General features: G+C 40.5%; 1 protein-coding gene across 2 annotated transcripts in view; it reads left to right on the forward strand.

Moving 5' to 3' along the window:
* Positions 1 to 215: 215 nt before the first annotated feature.
* COL4A4 (collagen type IV alpha 4 chain) overlaps positions 216 to 27,333 on the forward strand; it is a 130,696-nt gene continuing 103,578 nt past the window's right edge. For both annotated transcript variants that reach the window (XR_014294856.1, XM_082630478.1), the window contains exons 1-4: positions 216 to 293; positions 2,426 to 2,592; positions 6,147 to 6,189; positions 13,234 to 13,311. Coding sequence is in view for 1 of the 2 variants with exons in the window: in XM_082630478.1 (XP_082486604.1) it covers positions 2,537 to 2,592; positions 6,147 to 6,189; positions 13,234 to 13,311 (177 nt within the window). In the remaining variant the exon portion in view is untranslated. The remainder of the gene's footprint in view (positions 294 to 2,425; positions 2,593 to 6,146; positions 6,190 to 13,233; positions 13,312 to 27,333) is intronic.

The following is a 27,333-nucleotide window of genomic DNA, read 5'->3' on the forward strand; positions in this document are numbered from 1 at the left end:
TTCTGCCATTTATTAGCTCCGCAACTTTGCACAATTAATTAAACTGATCCAGTGTCCTTTTTTTTTTTTTGGTTGTGCTGCAGGGCTTGTAGGATTTTAGTTCCCTGACAGGGATTGAACCCTGGCCCATGGCATTGAGAGCGCGGAGTTCTTAACCACTGGACGGCTGCCAGGGAATTCCCCAGTTTGCTTTTCTTACGCAATGAAAATAATACTTTTCTTACTAAACTGTGGTGAAAAGAGGTGACTTGATTGTGGGCAACACTCTAGGCAGAGGGTCCTACGTATAATCAGTAAGTGTTGGTTTCTCATTACTTCTTCCAATGCCATTATGATTTTTCTCTCCATCTCCTTCATTCTCCCTTCTTCTACCCTCTTGTATATTCAAAATTAGCCTCATCTTACATCCCCTATTAAATATATTTGATTCACATTTGAAAGGTCCCAGAGTGTCTTCTATAAGTCCATTCATCCAACAGATATACATTGGGTACTTATTATATTTCAGAGACTATTACGGCACTGGGGGTAAACCTGTGAATAAAAAAAGATGAAATCCCTATTGTCATAGAGCTTATATAGTAACTAAGTGCATGGTGATGGGAATGCATTGGCTACTCCCAGCATAGCAGTGTCCTCTCACTGTTACTTAATGTCCTTTCACATTCAGCCCCACTGACTAATGGGAGACCAGTTAGGTTCCTGCAGGTTGGTTCAGCTGTCCATTCATCCATTCATTCATCTATCCACCCAGCCATCTTTTCAATTAAAATGTACTGAGACACTCCTAGGTGTTAGGGCCACCATCAGACATTCTTCCTCTGAAAGGTGACCACAGCAACACACTATTTTAACAAAATCCCCTTGATGCATGCTTTATCACAATACGTCTGGAGACTAATTGCATGATGTATCTATTTTTTGGTTAAAATGCAAATACCTCTGGTTTTCTTTAATTTTTGACTGTGTTTCCTATTTGTTTAAAATATCAAATACATTTTGAATGATTCAAACCAATTTGTGTATTCCTCATAAAACAATTATTTGTTTTACTGAGACTTGCTTCTGGAATGCAAGTAAAAAAATATTTAAAATGATGGATTTAGGGATGGTAGAAGATCTAGGTACTCAAAGTGATTCTGTTTCTACTTGGTTTTGAAACTATCATGGAATGTTGTTCCACCACTTACTTGGAAAACTAGTCTCTCATAAATGCAACACTGAGTTAGTTTATCCAGATTTTATCCAGAAGTTTAAAAATAGTTTGTAACATTCTACACTCCCAGTTTCCTTCTCTCTACCCAATTCTTACAGATACAGGTCTTCAGAGAAGCCAAAGTTTTAAAGATGAGACATTTCAGTTCGTTCAGCCAAAGAGATCTTTTATCAAAGCATACAGTTCTTTGAGTCAAAATATTTTTTCTTTTTTAAAATTGAGATAAAGTTCACAAAATAAAACACACCATCTTTACTCTTTTAAAATTTATAATTCAGTGGTTTTTAGTGTTCTTAGAATGTTGTGCAACCATCACCACTATCCAGTTCCAGAACATTTCCATCACCCCAACTCTCCCCTTCTCCAACCCCTGATAATTACTATTTTCTATCTCTATGGAGTTGCCTATTCTGGACATTCCATATACATGGAATTATACAGTTTGTGACTTCTTTCACTTGGGATGATGTTTTCAAGGTTCATCCATGTTGTAGCACGGATTGGTGCTTCATTCCTTTTTATGGTCGAATAGTATTCCATTGTATGGATGTAGCACGTTTTGCTTATCTATTCATCAGTTGAAGTGAGTCGTTCCCATTTTTTGGCTATTACAAATAATTCTGCTATAAATATTCATGTACCAGTTTATGTGTGAACATATGTTGTCAGTTCTCTCGGGTATATACCTAAGAATGAAATTGCTGGGTCATATGGTAACTCTATGTTTAACTTTTTGACGACCTGCCAGAATGTTGTACCATTTTACATAAAAACATGTTTATATGTATTTGCTGTATGTAGGCAAAATGTGTATTTCTATACTAGGGGATTCCTTTTTAGTTTCAAAAAATAAAAAAGCACTTGAAAGAACTGTAGCTTGGATTTTTAAGAGAAAAGATTAAATAGAAGAAAATTCCCCTTAGCAAAACGAAGCAATATTTTTTGTACAAGCATTACAGACATATATCTTTTCATTTCTCAAAAATATATTTATGCCGTAAAGAATTTGAGAATATTTTTACTTCTAAGAATTACAAATTGAGTATTCAGTTTAATCATTGCTAAGAAAAGATTGTTATGTCAAAACACTGTTGAAGTTCCCCTTTAGAAAATATTTCCATCACTAACTCTGAATGATGAAAGTAATTATTTTCAACATTATAATGCATACTCTGTTTTAAGAGATTTATTTATATTTAACATATACAGACTTTAAACCCAGGACATAGAACCTCACTTGTAGATGAGAGTCTTCTGGAAGAGAAGAGTGGCAGAATTTTTTTTAAGTACCAAGATTTGACTATGAAGTAATTCGTGCACATGGCATTGGTAAGGCGCTCTTTCAGGTGGATCAAGCCCTTGGCCACAGATTCCTGGTGAGTGTCCTCAAGTACGATCACTGGTTTTTATTTAATAATTTCCCCTAAAGGTTGGTTCTGCAGGTGTAAATTATCTGAATGCTTCACATGTCAAAAAGCCCAATTATTCCAGAAATCTATGGATTATGCCTGCTGCCATTCTGCGATTCATTTTTATTATTAAACAGCAGTCCTCTCTCCTCTCCACCAGTTGCACCCACATGATCACCCAATGGGAGGATGCACAAGGCCACAGATTCTTGCTCTTCTATTCACTGGGTTTGAATAGCAAAAACCTTCTCATATGTCCAGAGCAGCAGGGTCCCTATAACTAGGAGAGTTAGGACAATGCACTTCATGAATGGGGTAAGCAGAATAATGACCCCCAGAGATGTCCACATCCTAATCCCCAGAGCCTCTGAACGTGCTCTGCTATGTAGCAAGCGGGAATTATGGTTGTAGATGAAATTAAGGTTGCTAATCAGCTGACCTTGCCATGGGGAAATTATCCTGGATTATCTGGGTGGGCCCAGTATAATTAAAAGGGTCCCTAGAAGCGAAAGGGAGGCAGGAGAGTGAGAGTCGAGAAGGAGATGTGATGTAAAGAGCAGAGGTCAGAGGGTTGCAGCAAGGGACAGACTCAGCTGGTCACCGCTGGCTTTGAAGGTGGAAGGGACCATGAGCCAGGGAGTGCAGGCAGCCTTTAGAAAATGGAAAAAGCAAGGAAACTGAGTCTCCCTTGGAGCTTCCAGAAGGAACACAGCCCTTCCAGCACCTTGATCTTTTGCCGGTGAGACCTACTTCAGACTTATGACCTCCAGAACCATAAGAGAATAAATTTGTATTGTTTTCAGCCACTGAGTTTGTGGTCATGTGTTACAGCAGCAGTAGGAAACTAATATGAGATTATTCGAGGTGACTAAAAAAAAATTGGGAATTAAGACAGGGAAATGTTAAATAGTGAAAAATGTGAGAAGTTTTGGAGCTGATGAACATGTATTGATGGGCAGTGAAGGGAGAGAGGGGGATGGGAAGGAGGACTCAATTCTTTCAGAAATGCAGCCAAGTCTTATTTATTTGGAGCGAATGTGAAGGAAACTGCAAAGTACTCTTAATTTTGAATTGTTCTTTGAAGAAAAAAAAAAAGCAACCCCACTCCTAAGCATATATCTGGAAAAGATGAAAATTCTAATTCGAAAAGGTAACATGCACCCCTGTGTTCATTGCAGCACTATTTACAATAGTCAAGACATAGAACAACCTAAGTGTCCGTGGACAGATGAATAGATAAAGAAGATACGGTGTAGATATATACAATGGAATATTACTCAGCCATGAAAAAGTATAAAATAATGCCATTTGCGGCAGCATGGATGCAACTAGAAATGATCATACTGAGTGAAGTCAAACAGAGAAAAACAAATATCATGTGATATCACTTATATGTGGAATCTAAAAAAATGATACAAATGAACTTATTTACAAGACAGAAACAGACTCACAGACATAGAAAACAAACATATGGTTACCAAAGGGGAAAGAGAGGGAAAGGATAAATTAGGACGTTGGGGTTAACAGATGCACACTACTATATATAAAACAGATAATCAACAAGGACTTACTGTGTAGCACAGGGAACTATATTCAGTATCTTGTAATATATATTGGAAAAGAATCTGAAAAAGAATGTGTGTGTATATATATATATCTGAATCAGTTTACTGTAGACCTAAAACTAACACAGCATTGTAAATCAACTATACTTTAATTTTAAAAAAACATAATAAAAGAATTGCCTTATTTTTTTTAAAAACCTGCTGTATTAAAAAAAAGAAGGAATTGCCTTATTTTTAAATATATTAAGCAGCTGGAGGAACAAATGGGGGATGGGGTGGGGGTAGAAGGGACAGTCACAGGGATTCCGATCTGTCCGAAGTGCCACCTCCGAGCCACTCTGCCTACAGCCTTTTGGGCACGTTATCCAACATTTCTGAGTCAGTTTGCTCTGATGTAAAATGTGGAAAAACCTACCCTGCCTACAATTTTAATGAGACTCTACATACGGAGGCCAAAATTGCTATAAGATGTAACCTGTCCTTATTTACAAATGTCCAAAGTGATAACGACCTGCTTAAACAGCAGTTGTTGTAAATACTTTAATTTGATTTAAAACAGTTTATTCCCTCTATCCCCTTTTTCTTTTCTGATTTACTCCATTACTACACTGAAATGCCACCCTGGCCTTTACTGGAATTGTCATGAATTCCAAGAGAAGGGTTGCGGAGAAGGGGGACTTCAGTGTGGAGGACAGTGAGTGTGGGCCGGACCCACCCCCAGTCTCCCATCTCCTAGCCTGGGTCTCACGCAGAGGCACGGCTCTGTAGATTTCTGTAATGCTTATCAGCATCTCAGCGCAAGAAGAAGGAGCCAAGGATGGAGAAATAAGGCTCCTTTGGATAGGAGGTTTCAGAGAGGGGAAGGCTCTACACGAAAAAAGGGATAAGGGTGGCAGAGAAATCACAGCCCGAGTCTGGGCCCCAGTTCTCCTCCCATCCAAGCTCTGTTTTAAGGATTCAGTGCGATGATGGATGTGGAAGCTCTTGGACAATCATTAAGCCCGAGGCAGACATATGCAGTTTTGAGTGGTTGTCCTAGTCACTCCAGGCTGCTGTGACAAATACCATCGACTGGGGGGCTTATGAGCAATGCAAATTTATTTCTCCCAGTTCTGGAGGCTGACAGTCTGAGATCCAGGTATCAGCATGGGCAGGTTTTTGTGAGGACGCTCTCCTGGGTTGCAGACTGCTGGCTTCTCATCGTATCCTCACATGGTAGAAGGACTGAGAGAGGGCTCTCCAGGTCCTTTTAGAAGGGGAATAATCCCATTCACAAGCACCCTCATGACCTAATACTCCCAAAGGCCCCAACTTCTAATACTATCACACGGGGGTTAGGATTTCAACATATGAATTGGGGGAGGACACACACATTCAGTCTTTTTTTGGTTGCATCTTTCCTGTTAAAATTTCTCTATAATAATAATGTTACCCCCATTGGATTTCTGCCTCACTTATAAGACCTTGAACTACCCAACTCTCCCCTGACTTGTTCGTATTGTTTCCCAAACCGTCTCCCCAGCCCAGTTAGGTTTCTTCCATCCTCCCTCCTTCCGGCTGGTTGCACTTAACAGCATCCAGGAAACACTAGTCTTTGCAGCAGTTCCTGGACAAAGCTGCCTCCTTCCAGCTCTCCTCTAGTTTTCATTCTGAGAGTCGTCTTCCTCCACTCATCCGTCCATCCAGGTCTCACCTTCCAAGTGTCCCCACCGTGCCCAGCACAATGAGGACCACACCAAAGGGTGTGAGTACTTGACTGATTAAAAGGAGGAAATATAGTGATGACATCCAGAGAGAGGATAACATTTATCTTGTGACAATCAACTGGCAACAGTAGCCTTATTGGAAACTAAAAAAAAAGGTTTCTGGAGTTAATTCTTGTGTTCTTTTTCTTTTTAGTTTGTTTTGCATTAAAACCAGCAGTTTAAATTAATCTGCGTTTTTGCTTTTTCGTAGGTCGCTCATACTTATTCTCTTTTCTGTACAACATGCGTACGGGGTAAGTCCATTAATGAGCTCTGATTGCATGTTGAAAATTCACTTTATTGAATGAATCATTTTTATTATACTTTTTAAACCATTTTTAAAAATGCAAGTATAGTTAATTTACAATATTGTGTTAGTTTCAGGTGTACAGCAAAGTGATTCTGTTTATCTGTCTATCTATCTCTCTATATATCTATCTATATCTTGATTCTTTTCCATTATAGGTTATTACAAGATATTTAATATAGTTCCCTGTGCTATACAGTAGGTCCTGTTGTTTATCTATTTTATATATAGTAGTGTGTATATGTTAATCCCAAACTCCTAATTTATCCCTCCCTCCCCACCTTTCCCCTTTGGTAATCATAAGTTTGTTTTCTGTGTCTGTGAGTCTATTTCTGTTTTGTAAATAAATTCATTTGTATCTTTTTTTTAGATTCCACATATAAGCGATATCATATATTTGTCCTTCTCTGGCTTATTTCACTTAATATGATAATTTCTAGATCCATCCATATTGCTGCAAATGGCATTATTTCATTCTTTTTTATGGCTAATATACCATTTTATATATATGTGTGTGTGTGTGTGTGTGTGTGTGTGTGTATATATATTTACCACATCTTCTTTATCCATTCATCTGTCGATGGACATTTAAGTTGCTTCCATGTCTTGGCTATTGTAAATAGTGCTGCTATGAACATTGGGGTGCATGTATTTTTTCAAATTAGAGTTTTCTCTGGATAAATGCCAAGAAGTGGGATTTCAGGATCACATGGGAACTCTATTTTCAGTTTTTTAAGGAACCTCCATACTGTCCCTCATAGTGCCTGAACCAATTTACATTCCCACCAGCAGTGTAGGAGGGCTCCCTTTTCTCCACACCTTCTCCAGCATTTATTATTTGTAGACTTTTTGATGATGGACATTCTGACTGGTGTGAGGTGATACCTCATTGTAGTTTTGATTTGCATTTCTCTAATACTTAGCAATATTGAGCATCTTTTCATGTGCCTCTTGGCCATCTGTATGTCTTCTTTGGAGAAATGTCTATTTAGGTCTTCTACCCATTTTTTATTTGGTTGTTGGGGTTTTTTTAATATTAAGCTGTATGAGCTGTTTGTGTATTTTGGAAATTAATCCCTTATCAGTAGCATCATTTGCAAATATTTTCTCCCAGTCCATAAGTTGTCTTTTTGTTTTGTTTATGGTTTCTTTTGCTTTGCAAAAGATTTTAAGTTTAATTACGTCTCATTTGTTTATTTTTGTTTTTATTTCCATTACCCTAGGAGACAGATCCAAAAAAATATTGCTGCGATTTATGTCAAAGGGTGTTTTGCCTATGTTTTCCTCTGGGAGTTTTATAGTATCCTATCTTACATTTAGGTCATTAATCCATTTTGAGCTTATCTTTGTATATGGTGTTAGAGAATGTTCTAATTTCATTCTTTTACATGTAGCTATCCAGTTTACCCAGCACCACTTATCAAAGAAACTGTCTCTTCTCTACTGTATATTCTTGCCTCTTTTGTTGTAGAGTAATTGACCATAGTACATGGTTTTATTTCTGGGCTTTCTATCCTGTTCCATTGATGTTTATGTCTGTTTTTGTGCCAGTACCATACTGTTTTGATTATTGTAGCTTTGTAGTATAACCTTAATTCAGGGAGCGTGTTTCCTCCAGTTCCATTCTTCTCAAGATTGTTTTGGCTATTTGGGGTCTTTTGTGTTTCCATACAAATTAAAAAATTTTTTGTTCTAGTTCTGTGAAAAATGCAATTGGTAAATTGATAGTGATTGCATTGAATCTGTAGATTTCCTTGGGTAGTATAGTTATTTTGACAACATTGATTCTTTCAATCCAAATACATAGTATATATCTTTTCCATCTGTTTGTGTCATCTTTGATTTCTTTCATCAGTGTCTTATAGTTTTCAGAGTACAGGTCTTTTGCCTCCTTAGGTAGGTTTATTCATAGGTATTTTTTTTCTTTTTCATGTTATGGTAAATGGGGTTGTTTCCTTAATTTCCCTTTCTGATATTTCATTGTTAGTGTATAGGAATGCAAGAGATTTCTGTGCATTAATTTTGTATCCTGCGACTTTACCAGGTTCATTGATGAGCTCTAGTAGTTTTCTGGCAGCATCTTTAGGATTCACTATGTATAGTATCATGTCATCTCTGCAAACAGTGATAGTTTTACTTCTTTTCCTACTTGGATTCCTTTCATTTCTTTTTCTTCTCTGATTGCTAGGACTTTCAGAACTATGTTGAGTGTAAGTGGTGAGAGTGGACATCCTTGTCTTGTTCCTGATCTTAGAGGAAATACTTTCAGGTTTTCACCATTGAGTATGATGTTAGCTGTGGGTTTGTCATATGTGGCCTTTATTATGTTGAGGTATGTTCCCTCTATGCCCACTTTCTATAGAGTTTTTTTTATCATAAATGGATGTTGAATTTTATCAAAGGCTTTTTCTGCCTCTATTGAGATGATCATATGGTTTTTATTCTTCAGGTTGTAAATGTGATATATCACATTGATTGATTTGCAGATATTGAAAAATCCTTGCATCCCTGGGATAAATCCCACTTGATCATGGTATATGATCCTTTTAATGTATTGTTGGAGTTGGTTTGCTGGTATTTTGTTGAGGATTTTTGCCTCTGTGTTCATCAGTGATATTGGCCTATAATTTTCTTGTTTTGTGGTATCTTTGTCTGGTTTTGGTATCAGGGTGATGGTGACCTTATAGAATGAGTTCAGAAGTGTTCCTTCCTCTACAATTTTTTGGAAAAGTTTCAGAAAGTTAGGTGTCAACTCATCTCTAAATGTTTGGGAGAATTGGCCTGTGAAGCCATCTGGTCCTGGACTTTTGTTTGTTGGGAGTTTTTAAATCACACATGCAATTTCAGTACTGGTAATTAGTCTGTTCATATTTTCTATTTCTTCCTGGTTCAGTCTTGGGAGATTGTACCTTTCTAAGAATTTGTTCATCTCTTATAGATTGTCCATTTTATTGGCATATAGTTGCTTGTAGTAGTCTCTTATGATCCTCTGTATTTCTGCAGTGTCAGTTTAACTTCTCCTTTTTCATTTCTGATTTATTGATTTGATTCCTCTCCCTTTTCTTTTTTTTTGATGAGTCTGGCGAAAGGTTTATCAATTTTGTTTACCTTTACAGAAAATAAGCTTTTAGTTTCATTGGTCTTTTCTCTTGTGTTCTAGTCTCTATTTCATTTATTTCTGCTCTGATCTTTATGATTTATTTCCTTCCTTTATGATTAAAACCTTTGGGTTTTGTTCATTCTTCTTTCTTTATTATACTTTTAAACAATTCACTCTCTGGGATTATTCTCTCATCTGTAAAAATGAAGTGTTAGATGAACTGTAAGGTTTCCTTTATATTCTACAGTGAAGACTGATTACCAAATTGCATAGGTATTAGAGATTTTTTTTTGTTTTATAATATAACCCTTTCTTCAAAACGTTTTTCAGAGTGGGCAGGAAGCAGCTGGGTCATTATAGGATTAAATCAAGAAGTATAAGATTAAATTTGAACGTTTTAATTCTGGAGAAGGATAAGCCTAGAACATTCCGTAATAAGCCCTCTTTCTTCTGCCTCCTCTCTAGAGAATCTAAGTTATTAAACCCAACTTCAGACATTTCTAGGAAATCCTACTAGAGGCAGCCTTTAGTCAGGTTCATGTTGAGAAAGCCAGACTGGTTTAAGTCACGCTAGTGAACACACGTCTGTCTATCCATCCGCTAGCTTGGACCCACCCGATCCAACTTCTGTGATTTCAAATTATCATAGGTCTTTGCAGAGTGAATCAAAATAGAAAGTTGCCATGCATTCTCCTTTCCCTTTTAGTCACGGTCAAAAGCACATGCATTAAAGAATAAGACTCCCTAGTTCTTGGCTTTGCCATTGATTCATCTCTTAACCTATTCAAGACTCAGTTTTCTACTGTGGGAAGTGGGCATGATAACATTTGCCCAACTTACTTCACAGGCATTTCAGAGCATCACCTCAAATAATGAACAGAAACATACTGAAATATTTGTGTGTGAATTATTTTTTCTCTTATCTGACTTTTCTAAGTTCCTTTTGTATTACATTCTTTTTTTTCTATTACAAAACTCTACAGAGCACTAAATTTTACTTCCTTTGTTATTTATGTCTCATATAAGTGCATATAACTCCTGAACCAAAGATTATTCTATCCTGGACCTTCCTACCATATTCTGGTATGCGAAGATTCTAGAGATTTCACACAGAGAGTGGCTATACTGTAGGTGGGTTTTAAAGGTAGAGAAATAAATTGATGCAATCTCTATGGAAGGCAATTTGGCATTATCTATCAGGATTTTAAATGCACATGCCTATTGACATAGCATTTTCCCTTTTTGGAATTTATCATACATGTTTATTCTGACTTATGCATAAAGGTATATGCACAGGAATATTAGTTTAAAGGTAGTGTTTGGTAGCAAAAAAGGGAGATAATGAAATGACCATCAATAAGGACTGATTAAACAAGTTATAGTACTTTGTTTGGTGGATAGTCATATGTATTAATTCAGAACGATTAAGTGAGAAAAGCAAGGTACAAAGAAACATACCATTTGGGTAAGAATAAAACAAGGACAAAAATCACCAAAAGTGTGTGTGTGTGTGTGTGTGTGTGTGATCATTGTGTAAATATGTTCATAAATGCCCAGACACAGATTTGAAGAGAGCGATTACCTTTAGGGGAGGGAACTGGGGGCCAGAGTTGGAAGATAAAATGTCTTTTTCCATTACACTATTTTGTACTGTTTGAATTATCATGTGCATATGTTATTTGTTTTGCAAAAAAAAAACCCAATAAAAGTAAAAATTGCAAGACTGATTACTAATCTGGAAGTTAGTAAAATATTTTAACTTTCTGTGCAACAAATATTTGTTTAAAAATATCTGAGGTAAAATAGATAGTGACTTTTCTTCTCTTTGAAGAAGAATAGCACTGGTTTTTGAGAATGCCACTGTATTCCCAGTGAATGTGGTTTATATTTTGGATGTTGACTTGTCTGAGATATTGTCTTGATCTCTTTTTAATGGGATTATATAGTCTGTTTCTGAGGTGCAGTTTCTTCCTCTATAAATGCCCCCCCTTTAAAGTGATGTTTTTGGGGATATGTCTGATGTAGAAGAACTTTGTAGGGACTAAAATCACCTCGCTTTTTTCTTTTATTGGTCCAAGTCAAAGCTTTACATGTGTTCCTTTATTAGAATTCTGCTAATCTACTTTAAACTGATTCTTGTCTGAAATTTAATTTTGCTACAAACATCTCAGTGATGCTTGGCACAATTAAGTTAAAAAAAAACAAACTTGCCTTTATTTTCAAGCCATCTAATCAACTGACCTTCTTTTTTCTCTGGTTATTTTGATATTTCACTGAACACATAGTAATGAATCCCAACCTTAAATGAACCCAAATGTTCAGCCTAGTTATTTTAAGTGCTTTCATGCTGTCCTGACCTGGCCTTGAGCATTTAAAAAATTGTTTTTACCTAATCAGGGTTTTGAACTTATTGTTTCTGCATTTATAGATAATAGGGTTCCTCAAAACTCGAGAGGCATATGTTTCTGAAACTTCAAATACATTTTTTTAAACTTAAATTAGCTAATTGCTTGGCTCTTGTCAAGGTTCGAATGTTTATATACTCTTAATGACCCATAAGCGTTATGTTTATAAAGATGTCTTTTTTATTAATGCTTAATTTAAAGATTTTTTATTGTGTCCGCACATACTTTTCAAGAAAAAAGAGGTCTTAATTGTATGATTGAAAAGAAAAATGCATGCTGTTTAGACTCCTTTCCCTCCCATCACATATACATATACATTTGTATATTTCATGTGTACACATGTATATTCATGTATATTTATGTACATAAGTATGTTTCTATATTTATGTATATATATCTTCTGTCAGAACTGTACATATTGGTTCAGTTGTTTTATGTTTCCCCATTATATGTTGGTCTAAATGCTAAAGTCTGCAGTGTTGTTAGTTTTAAGAGATCTATCGGTTATAGAAACGTGTGGTCCTGTCCACACCCTCGGCTCCTAGCACTGAGAGCTGCTTTACCACATCCTCCCTCTCAACATGCACCCCTGTCTGTGAACAAATGCTCAGTGCAGGTGCATGATGCTGGCTGTCGTTAAGGATCTACTTATGGAAACAGTTCCTCTGGGACTATACTTCTGTATTGAAGTGACTGATGACTCGCCATATACATAGAATTTGTGAGAAAAAGGGGCTGATTCTTCCCATGGAGCATGCATGTGTGTGTGTGTGTGTGTGTGTTAAAGTTAAGACAAGATGCGACTGTGGGGTCACTCTCTAAAGAGAGTTGAAGAAAAGCTAGCTAAAAGTGGGGAAAGTGCTCAAATTATTCAAGTCCAAGAGCTTTCTGGTTGAGACACACATTAGAGGGAGCCATCTTGGAGTATTGGCAAATTGTAGGAAGAATAATTTTAATCCGAGTCCAAGGCTATGACTGCGGTTCTGACCCAGGAGGGCCTCCCTGTGGGACACATGCCCTAGCTGATCTTGGAGATAAAGTAAGAGGGTCTTATTGTAAAAAAGCCAAGCTTATAATTTAAACTAGACACCACTGCGGTGTCTAGTTGTGTACACAACTACATAGTTAACATTCTAAGATTGTTCACAACTTGGTAAACGAAGTCTTACCGAGAGAGAGATTGCAGAAGATTCTGATTAAAGCAGAGTAGCTTCAGAAGGAGGTTTTTTTTTTTTTTTTTAAATCCTGGCTCACATAAACTTTTATCCTGCTCACATAACCATCAACTCTTTTATTATCAAGCCACAATGTAAGTTTTTTGCCTTTTTACATATCAATATTAGTCTTTTCACAGTTTCAGAGATAAAATTATACTGTGACATTCTCATGAGTTAGGTAAACCAACAGTGCTTGCTATAAGGTATATACCATATACCCATCAAGGTGATGAATACTGGTAAACTAAAGCAGATTCTTCACTTTCTAGGGTGGAAAGAAGTTTATTGGTCCCTGCGGGGGAAGAGATTGCTCTCTTTGCCAGTGCTTTCCTGAAAAGGGGTCTCGGGTAAGTGATGTAAAAATCAGCATGGGAAATGGGAAATTACTAATCAAAGGGCATAAAGCTTCAGTTATGCAAGATGAATAAGTTCTAGATATCTTCCGTCCAGCGTTCTACCCACTCTCATCAATAATGTTTTGTTCACTTAAAATTTTGTAGAATCACCTTGTACAGAAAGGATCCTGGTGCAAATGGTCCATGCCGGGTCGCCATTATTGATATTCATGTTGTATATCAACATTTTAAAGGCTCTGTCTGAGAAGTTCTGCAGTGAATTAAAAAAAAAAAACCTACTTAACTTTGTTTAAAATAGTGTTTCCAGACATTTGACCACATGACTCTTTTTTGGACAACACCTATTAAAATCCCGTGGAATAGCGATCTGTAATCGAAGTGAGAGCTGCATTTATCCTGTGCTTCTTATGTGCCAGGCACTGTCCTATGTGCTCAAAATGCTTTAGCTCACTGAGCCCTCACAACAACTGTCTTGCCATTTTATGGTACCATCTTTGCAGTGTCAAAGACTTCAGCACAGGGCAATTGAGCATCTTGCTCAAGTCCACCCAGGATGGTGCTCTTGATGACTACACCCAATTCTCTGCCCTGAGATGCACAGTAACCCTTACAGTATATAGGGTCTCTTACACATTTATTTATGAACCTCTCTCATATATTCTGACAGCAGCAGTTGGCAGGTACTAACTCCTCTGTGCTGGAGTATTAGATCAAACCATCCTTTTGATTAAAAATACTCCCACAATCTTACAAAAAAAGAGTATGGTTCAGAAGTTTTGGACAGTTTTTGAGTCAGATCAGTGATTGTTTTGAAACATGTCCAGATCGATCCCACAGGGCTGTGTGTGACACTCAAAAAACACAAATCAGTAAAGATGAGTCAACAAGGAGGTGAAATGTTACCTTTCTGAGAGAAAGGACCATTTTTTTCCTCCCACAGCATTGCTTTATCGTCACACGAGTTGTGTGATTACATGTGCAGGTCCTTCGTTGTGTTCTTGCTGTAAGCAGCTACCTTGTTGAGCTGAAGTTATGGCAGATCGCTTTCTGCTTAAATGGATTTGTTTCTTCTTCAATAAAATGTTGGTGATCAGAATTTATCTCGAGCTTTTTCCAGCCACTTTCATGATATAATTTAAAAACTGCATTTCCAGGAAACAAAGTTAGGACCCTAAAAAAGCAGAAGTGCTTTAGCTTTTTTCATGTCAATGGACACAATACTCAGGAAAAAAGCCTGGCGTTTGTGTGAGGTTGTCCATATAAATGCGCCAAGATTTTAAGACCCTTTGAGCTTGAGGCCCAAGAAAAATGTAGTGATCAGCTCCGTGGCAGGAATGGGATGGGGACACCACAAAACAAAGAGGGACAGTTGTTTTGATGAAACCGGCTAGGTGTGGTCCTCTGATTTACTGATGTCGAGACATTTTTTTTTTTTGCTGTCACAGCTGGATGGAGGGGGGTGCTACTGGTTCTAGTGAATCACGGGCCATGGATGCTCTTCAGTGTCTGCAATGCACAGGATAGCCCCACATGAAAGAACTGAAAGAACTAGCCATCCTCAAACGCCAGTAGTGCCGAGGTTGAGAAACCCTGCTTTAATCCTACAGCAACTCTGCGAGGCCAGTAGGATTATTACCAATATTTCCATTGGTCAATACAAGGAATCTGGATTTCCAAGAATTTAAATAACTTGTTAGTATGTGGAAGAGGCAGGAACCACCTCCTGGTATTTGGTGTCAGCCCCCGAGGTTGCCCCGTGATCAATGAGAAGAGGATTACACTCAGGTTCAAACACCAGTTTTAGCCTTAACTTTTGGGAGCCCTAGTGTCGGCTTGAATCTGCCCAAGCCTGGCAGTTTCCTCTGCCCAGTTTTCTCATACTTACCTGCTTGGTGCTTTGTCTTCTGTGTCCTTGGGCCGTAAAACCATCGCAAGCATTTGCACGTGTAGAGGATGCTCTGTCTCTCCCATCACACAGTCTTCAGCGCCGTGGGTCAGGAGGGCTCACAGGGGTGGGCTGCGCCCCGCCCCGCTGTCTGCGTCCCTGCTCCTGGGTGGTCAGGGAGATCTGTGTGCGGAGCACCGCCAACCTCTGCCCTTCCTGGCACAGATGGGTCCTTTGTGACGGCACAAGTTGCTGGTGATGTTTTCCAGCTAGGAATTTGGGAGCGTGGCTTGTGCATACCCGGCAGGTGGTTTGGAGGCGACCAGCCAACTTGCACATCATCTCTCGAGCCGCAGTGACAGCTCAAGGTGCACTATAAAGATAGGAACGTACCGAATTCCAAGGGTTGAGGCTCTGCCCGAGGCGGCCTAGCCCGTGAGTGGAACAGCCAGGCCTTCCTAAGAAGAAAATGATTCCTCTCGTATGGTTGAATGGCTGAGTGAGTAGTTTGTTCAGCCCCAAATCAAAACTGCTGTGTCTGCAGCGAGGGTTGGGTGCCAGGCTGGGTGAGGGTTTCAGCTGGAGATGGAAGCTGGGGTTTGAGGGGGAGTTGGGATGCATCAAAGGGCAGGATCCAAGGGGGCCTCCTTCATCTCACCACTGTACCGCTGGAGGCGCACAGCCCAGCCTCAACACGCGTTCTCATCATTAATCACTGTTACCTCCCATTGGACCATCTCCTGCTGCATCAGCTGGGCCACTCACTCTCCCTTGAACATAATCTAAATATTCCCACTCCTCTACCTTTTTATTTTTTTAAAGAATAATTATAGTAGTTTTTATTGTAATATTCCTATATGCTTATTATAGACCATTTAGATAATACTGGAAAACTAGAAGGCACAAAATAAGTCATCCATGGATTCACTACCAGGAAGCAATCACTCAATATTTATTAATTTTTTGACATACCACCTCTACCCTTTTCTGGAAAGCCTTCCCACTTCCACTCGGCCTCCATCTTTCCTGCCCTCCTCAAAGGAGCTCAGAAGAGACGCTGCCCCCATAAGGCCTCCTGCCTGTCCCAGCCGGTGTGGATGGGTCCCCCGTGTGAACCTGCTTCCCTTCCGTGATGCTTCTCGTACCCTGACCTGGAGCTCTGCTTGGGTTCGAGTGTGGATATGTCTGACCCTCTTGATTAGATTGTCAGCCCATGCTCCTTAAAGGAGGCTATGTGGACATGTGCGAAATGTTTATGCTGGCTCCCGGCCCATCGTGGATGCTCTAGAAATAGAAGTTGCTTATGTTTGTTTCTCCTCTTTGAGAGATGGGGGTCCTTTTTTGGTATTTCTTTGAGGTGATCACAGTAGATGGCACCTAATAGGTGGTTAATACACATAAATCAATAACTTAAAATTCAGAGTTCAGCCTGGATAGGATTTGGGAGCCTGAGCTGGTGGCCACATGCAGCATGTATGTGGGGACACCCGCCAAGTCCAAGGGAAACGGGAACGGAATTTGTGGGAAGTCTCTCCCCCGAGTCTTTTTTCCCCCCACACAACATGTAAACCTGGTAGTAAGTGACCATCTCACAGAGTTCAGATTTTCTTGGAATTTCAAGTAGGGCCAGGAATAAACACTTGGAGCCACAGAAAGGAGCATGACCGTTGCTGTACTCAGACCTTTTAAAGGTTCAGTAGCATCCTGCATTCTCAGTGTGGGACACTGGGGATTACCCCTTTGGTCCTTTTGGTTTTCAGAGCCCTCACCTGGGAAATAAGGGTTTGTACGGGAGGGCGGGTCCTGTCCCTCCCAGCCCTAATACCCTATGGTTCTGTGATGTGCGCCATGACTTTTCACATGTGACAGCGATTTAATGGCTTCCAAAATACTTTGTGACTCTGCCTAACGTTTACCCAAACCTAATTATGGTCCCTCTTTAAGGATATGAATGAGGTGGACTTGGGCAGGATTTTAAATGATTCTTTATCTGTTTCAAGGGAAGAATCTCTGTTTCTTTGATGGAGGTCTTCTTGTAGGGAAAATTACATGTCTTCATAGACTAGGATGGGACCTTTTGTAAGTTCTGCTTTAGTAACTAGTTTGATAATAAAGACACCTTCTATACTTTTTTCCAGAATAAAATATATTTGTATTGTTTTCCATTCAAGGGAGTCTAGTAACTGTTAAGTCAATAGAACTTTACAATTTGGTAGTTTCATACACAAGAAGGTCAAATGGCTTAAAACTCAAGGCCTCTCTTAGTGTTTTTTTTTTTTTTTTAAATTTTATTTATTTATTTATTTATTTATTTATTTATGGCTGTGTTGGGTCTTCGTGTCTGTGCGAGGGCTTTCTCTATTTGTGGCAAGTGGGGGCCACTCCTCATTGCAGTGCGCGGGGCCTCTCACTATCACGGCCTCTCCTGTTGCAGAGCACAGGCTCCAGACGCGCAGGCTCAGTAATTGTGGCTCACGGGCCTAGTTGCTCCGCGGCATGTGGGATCTTCCCAGACCAGGGCTTGAACCCGTGTCCCCTGCATCGGCAGGCAGATTCTCAACCACTGCGCCACCAGGGAAGCCCTCTCTTAGTTTTTTTCGACTTGAAAACCAAAATCGCACATTAGCAAACCAGTCTTTCCTTTGGGACTTTTAAATCACTAAAGTATATACAAGTATCTTTCCTGAAATTTCATTCACTTGTCCCTCACACTCCTAAGAGCTTGCATTCCACTATAAAAATGGAATTTCCTTGGGTAGTTTTAACTGTTGTTTACATTTTTCATATCATTAAATTATCTGCACACAAAGTTCTAGAATTCAACCTCTTTATCACTCACACAGCTGCGTTCTAGTACACTCTATAACTGTAGCCTGATAAATGGTTCAGAGAAATTATTTTCATGTCCCAAAGTTTGCATAAGTCAATTATGTTAAATTTTGATAGAAGCAAGTTGCAGTGACAATGGAGAAGTTGGCAAATTTGGTCTGTCACCACCCCTTCGTGTTTTGGTTCTGATTTCTTCTTTTTCTTGCTGCTTTCTCCTCCAAGCACCAACTCCCTAGCTCATTGTGTCTCTACTGGAGAATTCTCTGATAGATGCTGACACACTCAGCTGCCTTCAGGGGACAGCAGGTGACCTGAGTGAGGGGCCCTGGGAAGGGGCCTCAGCCTTGGGGACTATATGAGGAGACGAGCAGTGTGCTTGTCATGTAAAGGCATCAGAGTTCTGAATTAAAAAAACAAACGGGCCTCCCTGGTGGCGCAGGGATTGAGAGTCCGTCTGCCGATGCAGGGGACACGGATTCGTGCCCCGGTTCGGGAAGATCCCACATGCCGCGGAGCGGCTGGGCCCATGAGCCATGGCCGCTGAGCCTGCGCATCCGGAGCCTGTGCTCCACAACAGGAGAGGCCACAACAGTGAGGACCGCGTATCGCAAAAAAAAAACCAAAGAAAAACAAACAAACATGGTGCCTAACAATTGAACAAATTTCCTGGTAGAATTCAACCCACCACGTGCCAGCTTGTAACTGGTTTAGCTTGTTAAAGTGTTCTCCTTGTCATGAATATTAAGCTTAAATTTTGAAGAATGGAAAACTTGCAGAAGTTAAGAGAATGAATCTTTTATGTCAGTGCATGAGGAAGTATTTCTGAACAGGGTATGGGAGACCCGGGGGGTAGAGGGGGAATACATGCCTATCATTTTATATTATTTGGCCTATTAGCTGTCACTAATAGCTGATATCTATACAGAGGAATAACTCCAACTAATTAACATGGCTTTCAGCATGCTTGACAATCTCTCTCTTTAGATCCAGCATTTGTGCTTGAAAAAGGAGAGAAAACAAGCTCATATTTGCCTGCTACTTTTATTAAATAATTTGCCAGTATTATTTACCAAACAGGCCAAGTGTACAGAACCTCACCGAGGAATCCTCGTTGCAGAGGGGGCCTGAAGGTAGATTTTGGCATCTCTGCCCCAGTCAGTCACCTCATTAAACGGGCAGTGATTTGCAGCCTGAACCCTTGGTCTCCTGTGTGGAGTTCAATCCCATAGCAACGATGATTGCTGAACTCTGCGACCCAGTGTGAACCGTGGCCAGGCGGGCGCAGAGCTCAGCAAATGTGGGGCTAGGCTGCACTTGAAAGGATCAAGGTCATTACCAAAGTGGAGTCAGCCTTTGTTGTTGGTGAGAAATAAGGTGCATCTCAAAGCAGGGTGTATTCCACGTAGGAACACAGGGAGTGGTGTTTGTGATTCTGAGAATACCTCTCTAGTGCAAAGGTAGCATCCGACGAAACTAGTTAAAATGCTGAATTACAAAGTTTTTAGGAAAGAACAGTGTATTTCTCCTTTCACATACCATTTTCAATAAGTTGCCAAGAAATCCACAGGGAAACAGCTATGTCTCCAAGGTGCTCTTTTTCCACTCCTCTGTCATACATACAGGAACTTGCAGTTCACTCAGCAAATAACATTCATTCATTCCATTCATTCAGCAAACAGCCATTGAGCATTCACCATGGGCCAGGCATCTGACGCGGCTGTGAGGCCTTGGGGATAAAGAGGACAGTCCCTGTGTCCTGGAGCTCAGTTTCCAGCAGGAGAGACAGATTCACCTCCCAGCCATTATTTCTGGGTGTCTGATGAGTGCCAGGCGTGGGGTGGTCTAGATGCTTGGGGTGCATCAGGGAAAAGAACAGACGAAGATCCTTGTGCCCTCCCCAGGTGGATATTTGGTGCCCTACCTGGATTTTGCACTGGAGCCTGTGTGTATGGTAGACAGTGCCAGGGAAGCTTGGACCTGGTGGAACCGGCGGTCACCTACCTAGCAATGGCCTGGTGGCAGCATGGTGTGTTCATTCCTAGGGCTGCTGTAATAATGACCACATATCTGGTGGCTTTCGACAACAGAAATTTATTCTCTCACAAGTTCTAGAGGCCAGAAGTCCACCAGCAGGGGGTCACCATTGCCGTACGCTCTCCATAGGCAATAGGGGAGAGACCCCCATTCCCTGCCTCTTCCAGCCTCTGGTGGCTGCTGGCATTCCTTGGCTTGTGGCTGCATCACTCTCATCTCTGCTTCCGTCTTCACTTCAGCTTCTCCTCTGTGTGTCTGTTTCATATCTTCCTCCATGTCCCTCTTATAAGGATACATATAATGGCATTTATACCTAGATAACGCAGGACAAAAATCCTCCTCTCAAAATCCTTAACTTTATCACATCGTTTGCCACCTAAGGTGATACCCACGTGTTCTGGGGTTAGGGCGTGGACATAGCTTTTTGTGGCCACCCTTCAAACCACTGCAAGTGTTTGGGCAGAGAGAACAGCCCCTACTGAGGCCCTGAATTGAGAAGGAGACGGGGTGGTATGTTTGGTGGACCAAAAGGTGACCGGAAGGGTTTGATCCTGCAGGTGAGGGAGCAAGTGGTAAGGGATGCAGTTGAAAAAGCAGAGATACAGTTTATCCTGAGGAGTAAGCAGAGGATTTGAAAGATTTTAGGAGGAGTAGAAACAGGTTGAATTTACATTGTAGGAAGACCGTTCTGGCTGCTCTTTGGAGAATACAGTGATGGTGGTGCGGGGTGGGAGCAACATTAGGAAGGATGTCAGGAGGCCACTGTCGCCGCCCTGGTGGAGGTCACCGCGCCTTAGCAAGGGCGTGAGCGTGGGCGTGGCGTGGGCGTGGGCGTGGGCGTGGGCGTGGGCGGAGAGGATGGCTGTCGGAATGTTTGGGAGGCAGACTGGTCGGGAGAAGGAGGCTCCATGCGGGGAGGTCGGGGGTTAGGGGTTAGAGGCGCCCAGGACTCCCAGGGGCATGAGAGCAGCTGTGTGGGTGGCGGCCTGTGACCAAGGAGCACGTTTTGGGGGATGATCCTGAGTCCAGCTTTGCATGTGGACGTGTGGCCACGTCCTGAAGGGCTCCTGAAGGGCGTCCGGGTGAGCGAGGGAAATAGAAGGGGTGCTCAGAGTTGGATGTCATTGACCCCATGGAGATGGACAAGTTTGCCCAAGAGAAAGCGAGAGGAGGGCAGGGCAGCCCAGTGGAGTTGCAGGGGCAATCCCACCCAGCCCGCCTGCCCCCAGAGTAAGGGGAGCCAGCACAGGAGACACAGGCAGGAGAAGAACACGGCCAGGTCCAGGGGCAGGGACACCAGGAGAGCAGAGACACCAGAGCAAGGGAGAAGGAGGGAGAGATGCCTGGGGTCAAGCTTCTCAGGCGCCGACCAGGAGCTCTCAGCGCTGCCTGTTCCGTTCCCACAGCAGGTGTGTGATGCTGGGTTGATGTTACACCGTTTCTAAAAATGGGAAAACCACTCTTCCATGACCTGGCTCAAGGGGTGACCTTATTTTTTTTTATTGAAATATGGTTGATTTACAATGTTTCAGGTATACAGCAAAGTGATTCAGTTTTATATACACACACACACACACACATATTCTTTTTAAGATTATCTTCCATTTTAGACTATTGTAAGATATTGAATATAGTTCCCTGTGCTATACAGTACATGGGGGACCTTATTTATTGTTTGGTGGCAAAGCCGTGTCTTCTAGTTCTCAGTGCAGTGTTTTTTTTCCACTGCACCAAGCTGCCTCTTAAGAAAACAGCTGATCACAGCTGATCTTTTTCTTATATTTTGTATCTATATCATAGGAGATGATGGATGTTCACTCCACTTATTGTGATAGTCATTTCGTGATGTGAGTTAAATCACTATGCTGTACATCTTTTTTTAAATCTTTTTTGTTTGTTTGTTTGCTGCACCGTGTAGCTTGCAGGATCTTAGTTCCCTGACCAGGGATCGAACCTGGAACTCAGGAATTCCACTGTTTTACTGAGATATAATTGATACACCACTGTATAAGTTTAAGATGTACAGCATAGGGAATTCCCTGGTGATCCAGTGGTTAGGGCTCCACGCTTTCACTTCTGAGGGCCGGTTCAATCCCTGGTTGGGGAATTAAAATCCCACAAACCGTGTGGCACAGTCAAAAAAAAAAAAAAAAAAAAACCTGGAAGAAAAAAAGATACAGAAAATATAGCTTATTAATCAAATAAAAAGACATTAATAAGTGAGTTTTACCTGACTGGTTTGGAAGACCACATTATTGTCCTGCTTATGTTTATGAAAAAAATAGTATTCATTTTACATCCATTAAAAAAAAAAACACAGCTGAAGATCCTGAGTCAGCATTACTACAGGCTAAACTGACAAATTTATGTCCTCATTGAGTGAGGTGAACTTAAGGTACAAGAAAATACTCTGCCATTGCAGTCCAGTCTCCTTGGATTGTCTACTCTTTGAGTGAAACCTTTTTGTTATTTATTTTATGATCCTTCTAGATCTCCGGCAGTCCTTACATCTGTGATACAGGAGGACCCTGGAGGCACCAGCTCTTTAGCTGCGCATTGAGTCCCATTTGAGGGTTTAAGTGATGTTGTAGTGACACCTAGGGGCTGAATGGTTGAATTACAGTCAAGTGTTACAAAGGCAGAGGGGTGCTACCGAAGGCTTCTTTGTTGATTTTAATAATAAAAGGCCACGAGTATATGTTTAGAATTTATACTGTGTAAGGCAGTAGCCAAGGTGCTGAGGTGGTAATAAAAAGTTACACGGATTCTTGGCCTCAAAAATCCTACTGGACGACATCACCCCAAGCAGATATTAAAGTAACATGCACAAAACAATAATGAAAAACAGGTGCGAGCCTATTTAGGCATTATGTTAATTGTTTGAGGGTGGACATGAGAGTTTGTACCAGAGTGAGATTGATAAAGACTAGGGTGAAAAGGGAAGCATGTAGGACTCTGCTTCCCCAGGTGGTAGCCAAGTGGCCTTGGGTCACTTGCTTCATCTCTCTGAGCCTCAGCTTCCTCATTTCAGAATGAAAAAGTAGATACAGGATGACTTTCTGCTTTAAGGATGTAAGGATTCCATGAGAAGAATGCACAGTGCTGTGTCAGTGCCCAGAATGGAGCAAGTGCTCAGTGAAGGGTACGCTAACATCGTCATCATCATTGCTGTCATCATAGTTTTGGTTGGAGGAAGGTTGAATTTGAGCTACAGATGGACAAAGGCTGCTATTGCCTCAGGCAAACAGAGCAAGTGTAATTGGAGGGTGTAGGTGTGGACACACAGGGACTAGGGTTGGCTGGGGTGGAGGAAGGTAGACTGTGCTCATTGCAGGTGTTGATGGAAGCAATAACACAGCAAGGGGAAGACTGAAGGTCAGTTGACAGTTACATGTGGAAATGGGGAGGAGACTGGAGTTAGAGAAGCTGGGGAGGCTGGTGCTTGTGTCCCTCACCTGAGATGACCAGACCATGACCCAGGGTCTCCACGGTGGGATGAAAGAAAGACACACCTGAGATTTAATTCAAAGAAAGATGTGATAGGCTTGGTCTTGGGATGGAATGGATAAGGAGGGAAAGGGGGATCACCAAAGCTGACAGCTGCGTGGGGAGTTTAAATGATGGAAGGAACCAAGGTGTCGACTGCTGAGTCGGCGAAGAAAAAGGCAGGGAAACTAGTCTGGGATGATGAGCTCACCTCTGATATGATGAGCGTAAATTTACAGGGAAGAAGATTCAAGGAAGTTTCTAGAAAACAGAGATAGAGGATGGGACTAGAAAATTAGATTTGAGAGCCACAAAAATGGAGGTCTTTAACTCATTTGATGAATACTATTGTTCCCCCCCCCAAAAAAAACTTCTTAAGAGAAAATAAAATACATCATGATAAAATTTTTAAATGTTTACAAATAAGATAAGGCTGGAAGCAGTTGAAATGTCATGGTAGGCAGAGCGTGAGTGTGGTTTAGTGCAGGGACCCTCCATGGTGCCAGGATGACGCCGTGGAAGGAGGTGAGGTTTGGAGAGAAACTGACTGATCCAGGTATGAACTCAAGCTCACTAGGCACCTCAGTTTGAGTAAGCTGTACCCCCCTAGGCTTTCCTCATTTCTACAGGGATAAAAATCTGTGTTGCTGGTTGGATTAAGTGAGGAAAGATATGGACACTGGGAGGTACATAACCAAGCTTAATAAAGAAATACCTTCCCCTTCCTGTGACACTTTTGATGATCAATGTCATGATCTTATTGACCAAGGGTAATTTGGAAATTTATGTGTAACTAGTATAATAAAAGCATCTTTCTTACTCATTTGTTTGTTCGTTCATTCATTCATTCATTTATACTTCCTTGCACTGATTCTCTGGTTAAAAAAGAGCAAGAAATAGTTGCACAAAAAGTGTGTACATACATTTGTCATTGTATATCTGTAGCTATTTCTCCCAATCCTCATACTGCTAAAATGACAAAGGATTTCTTAGATTTTTGTCATTCCCCATAGGGTTTGGGCCCTGGAGGCAAGCAGATCAGTGGCAGCCCAAAAGGCAGTTGTGGAGATTTGGGTTTTTAAAATGTACATATCCTCTTATCTGTTGGTCTCGTCGACCAAGTGTTGTGAAATAAAAATAGTTTGATCTTAGCCCAGCTCAAGAAGTGTGCCTGACACAGACGATTAACAAGGGAGAATCCTAAAGGAATGTTCCAGCTTCAGAGAGCCACGCAGGTGTAGGATTCCATGTCCACTCCGATTGCCTGCATCCTTTATTTGTACAGCTGGCCCGAGAGCCCAGTGAGCCTGTAGCCACAGTGGGGAGGCGCGTATAACACGTCTGATGACACGGTGTCAGCCTGGCCTTTGGGTAGAAGACGATGGCCTGGTGGCTTCCCATGGCATGCCAGAGCTTCCTCAGCTGTCAAACCAATTGGCATTTCTGTATTTAGTGAATCCGTTTTCTGACTTCACTGTCTCTCACGGAAAGTCGGAAACCACAGAGGCAATTCCATGCAAAAAAAAAAAAAAAAAAAAAAAAGAAAGAAATTCAGAGATCCCACATCTGGAAGCCAGCCATTCCCCTGGGCATTTTTTCTTTTTGCTATGGTGACTTCAGTGCAGTGGTCCATTGCCTATCGTGGGTGGAGGGTGCATGGGCAGGAGTGGACTATTTCTTTAAAAATTTTTATTTTAAAGATGCAAAATTCCTGTGATTGTTTAATGATTCTGTAGTTATAGAAATGTCTTTTCTGGGCTTGTTATTTACGCCCCTTCATCCTGAAGTTAATTCTGGTGTCGTCTGAGAAATTAGTAAGCTCAACTATTTACTTTTAAACATAGTCTTTTTTTCTTTTATTGACTCCTTCTTTTACATGAAATAACTTCATGAAAGTGGAATTGTTCTCTCCATCACTGTGGATAAATTATTTACTCACATTGGGTGAACTAACAATGACTCATTCAAAGATTGGTGTTTGGGAAGTTTTTGTGAACAGCTTTCTGACAGATTTAATACTGTTATACAAGGTTTAGAGTATTTTTTTACATTTATCCTATAATAAAATACCTATTAAGAGGAAAAAACAGCACTGCATAGAAAACAAACCACAGTCTGCCCCGTAAAAAAGTAGGCATTTAGTGCTTTCTGCTAGTTTTTTCACTTTTCAAGGTAGGGGTTGTGTTTTGCCATTTAGCATGGTTGAAAAGAAGATGGAGGACACCTGTGTCATATCTCAACAGCAACAGACACCAGACGTTACTGTGTTCAAGGCCACTGCTCTGCTCGCCCCAGCGTGGAATCATCTCAGATCTGCGTAGCTATTCTCAGCCAGCCTTCCAGGGATGTCCACTTAGAGACAGGAGAAAGATCCTTTTCCTCCTTTACAGTCTTCCTTTGGGTTGGGTGGGTGGGTCTGACATTCTTTTATTAAGTATTTATTAATTATTTTATTAAGATTTTAAATTAATTTAAAAATTATTTTATTAATTATTATTAATTTTAAATTATTTTTTAAAGATTAATTATTTTATTAAGATTTTATTAACATTATTTTATTAAGTATTTATTGTTCTCTGCTTATCTTAACATCGTGGCCTTGGGCACCTAGACTCTGTCTTCCAGGAGCTCACAGTCCGGTGGATGTAGGCCTGGGAACTCACAGACAAAGAGGTGATCACAGGAGCCAGTGAGAAGTGTTATTATAGAGGCGGCTTGGAGAGACATTTAATTCTGAAGGGTTTGGGACCAGGGCAGGAGATCAGTGGAGTCTTTCGGGGCGGGGATTGAGAGATGACATGAAGGGCATGGGAGGGACACTTCAGGGACAAGACACCGAAGTCTGAAAGAACAGAGCTTGTTGAGAAACGGCAAGAATGTCAGTGTGACCCATCAGGGCTGGGGGAGGAGGGGGGAGAGAGGGAGGAAGAATTTAATAATGCAAATTACCATCTCTCGTTGTACTTCTCTTTGTGAGTGCTTTAGATGGCACTTTCTCAAACCAGGACACGTTTCTATGTTGAATGGAGTTTTATCATTCTTGCCCCTGTGCTGAATACTTCCACTCCTTTTTGTTTTCTCCCCAAAGTTCCATTAGCTCCCTGGATCCGGCATCGCGTGTCTAAAATGAAATACATTAAAGAGAATTATAGCCAGTGAATTGGCTGTCCTCTCTGTTACCCTTTATGTTCAAACATGCATTTTGTTGTTTTTAAATAATACGTTATTGTGAAGTACAGCATTCACAAAAGATAATTTAGGAGTTTGTGTAAATTATATATTGTAAGACACAAAGATAATTTCCAAACTTAATGAAAAAGCAGTTATTTCCTGAGCCTTTAATTTAGGAAAAATGGGAGCTTTTCACTTATGGTAATTAATCTAAACCAAGTAAGATTAATTAAAACAGGTAGAAAAGGTCAGCTGAATTCATTATTTATTCTTACTTCTAGATTGTAGTTTAAAAACTGTATAATACTTAGAGAAAAGTAATATGCCCTCAAAGTGCCCCCAGATGGTTTGTGCCCATAGAATTGATTTTATATATTATTGTTGTCTTTTCTGTAACACATATTTATATATTTAAGCTTCCTTGAAAGTGCTGAGCTTTTAGTATTTTTATGGATACTCAAGAAGTAGTAGCTATTATAATGATGATGAAAAAGCATGAAGAGAAGGGAAAGTTCAAACAAAGTATGATTTTGATTTATAAAATTTAGGCAGATGTTAAAGTTTGTCAGTAATGTCAGTAAGGTCAATGACTTAATGATGAAAGAAAT

This window comes from Mesoplodon mirus (genome assembly GCF_964341445.2).
Source record: "Mesoplodon mirus genome assembly, chromosome: 8".
NCBI classification, from domain to species: Eukaryota; Metazoa; Chordata; class Mammalia; order Artiodactyla; family Ziphiidae; genus Mesoplodon; species Mesoplodon mirus.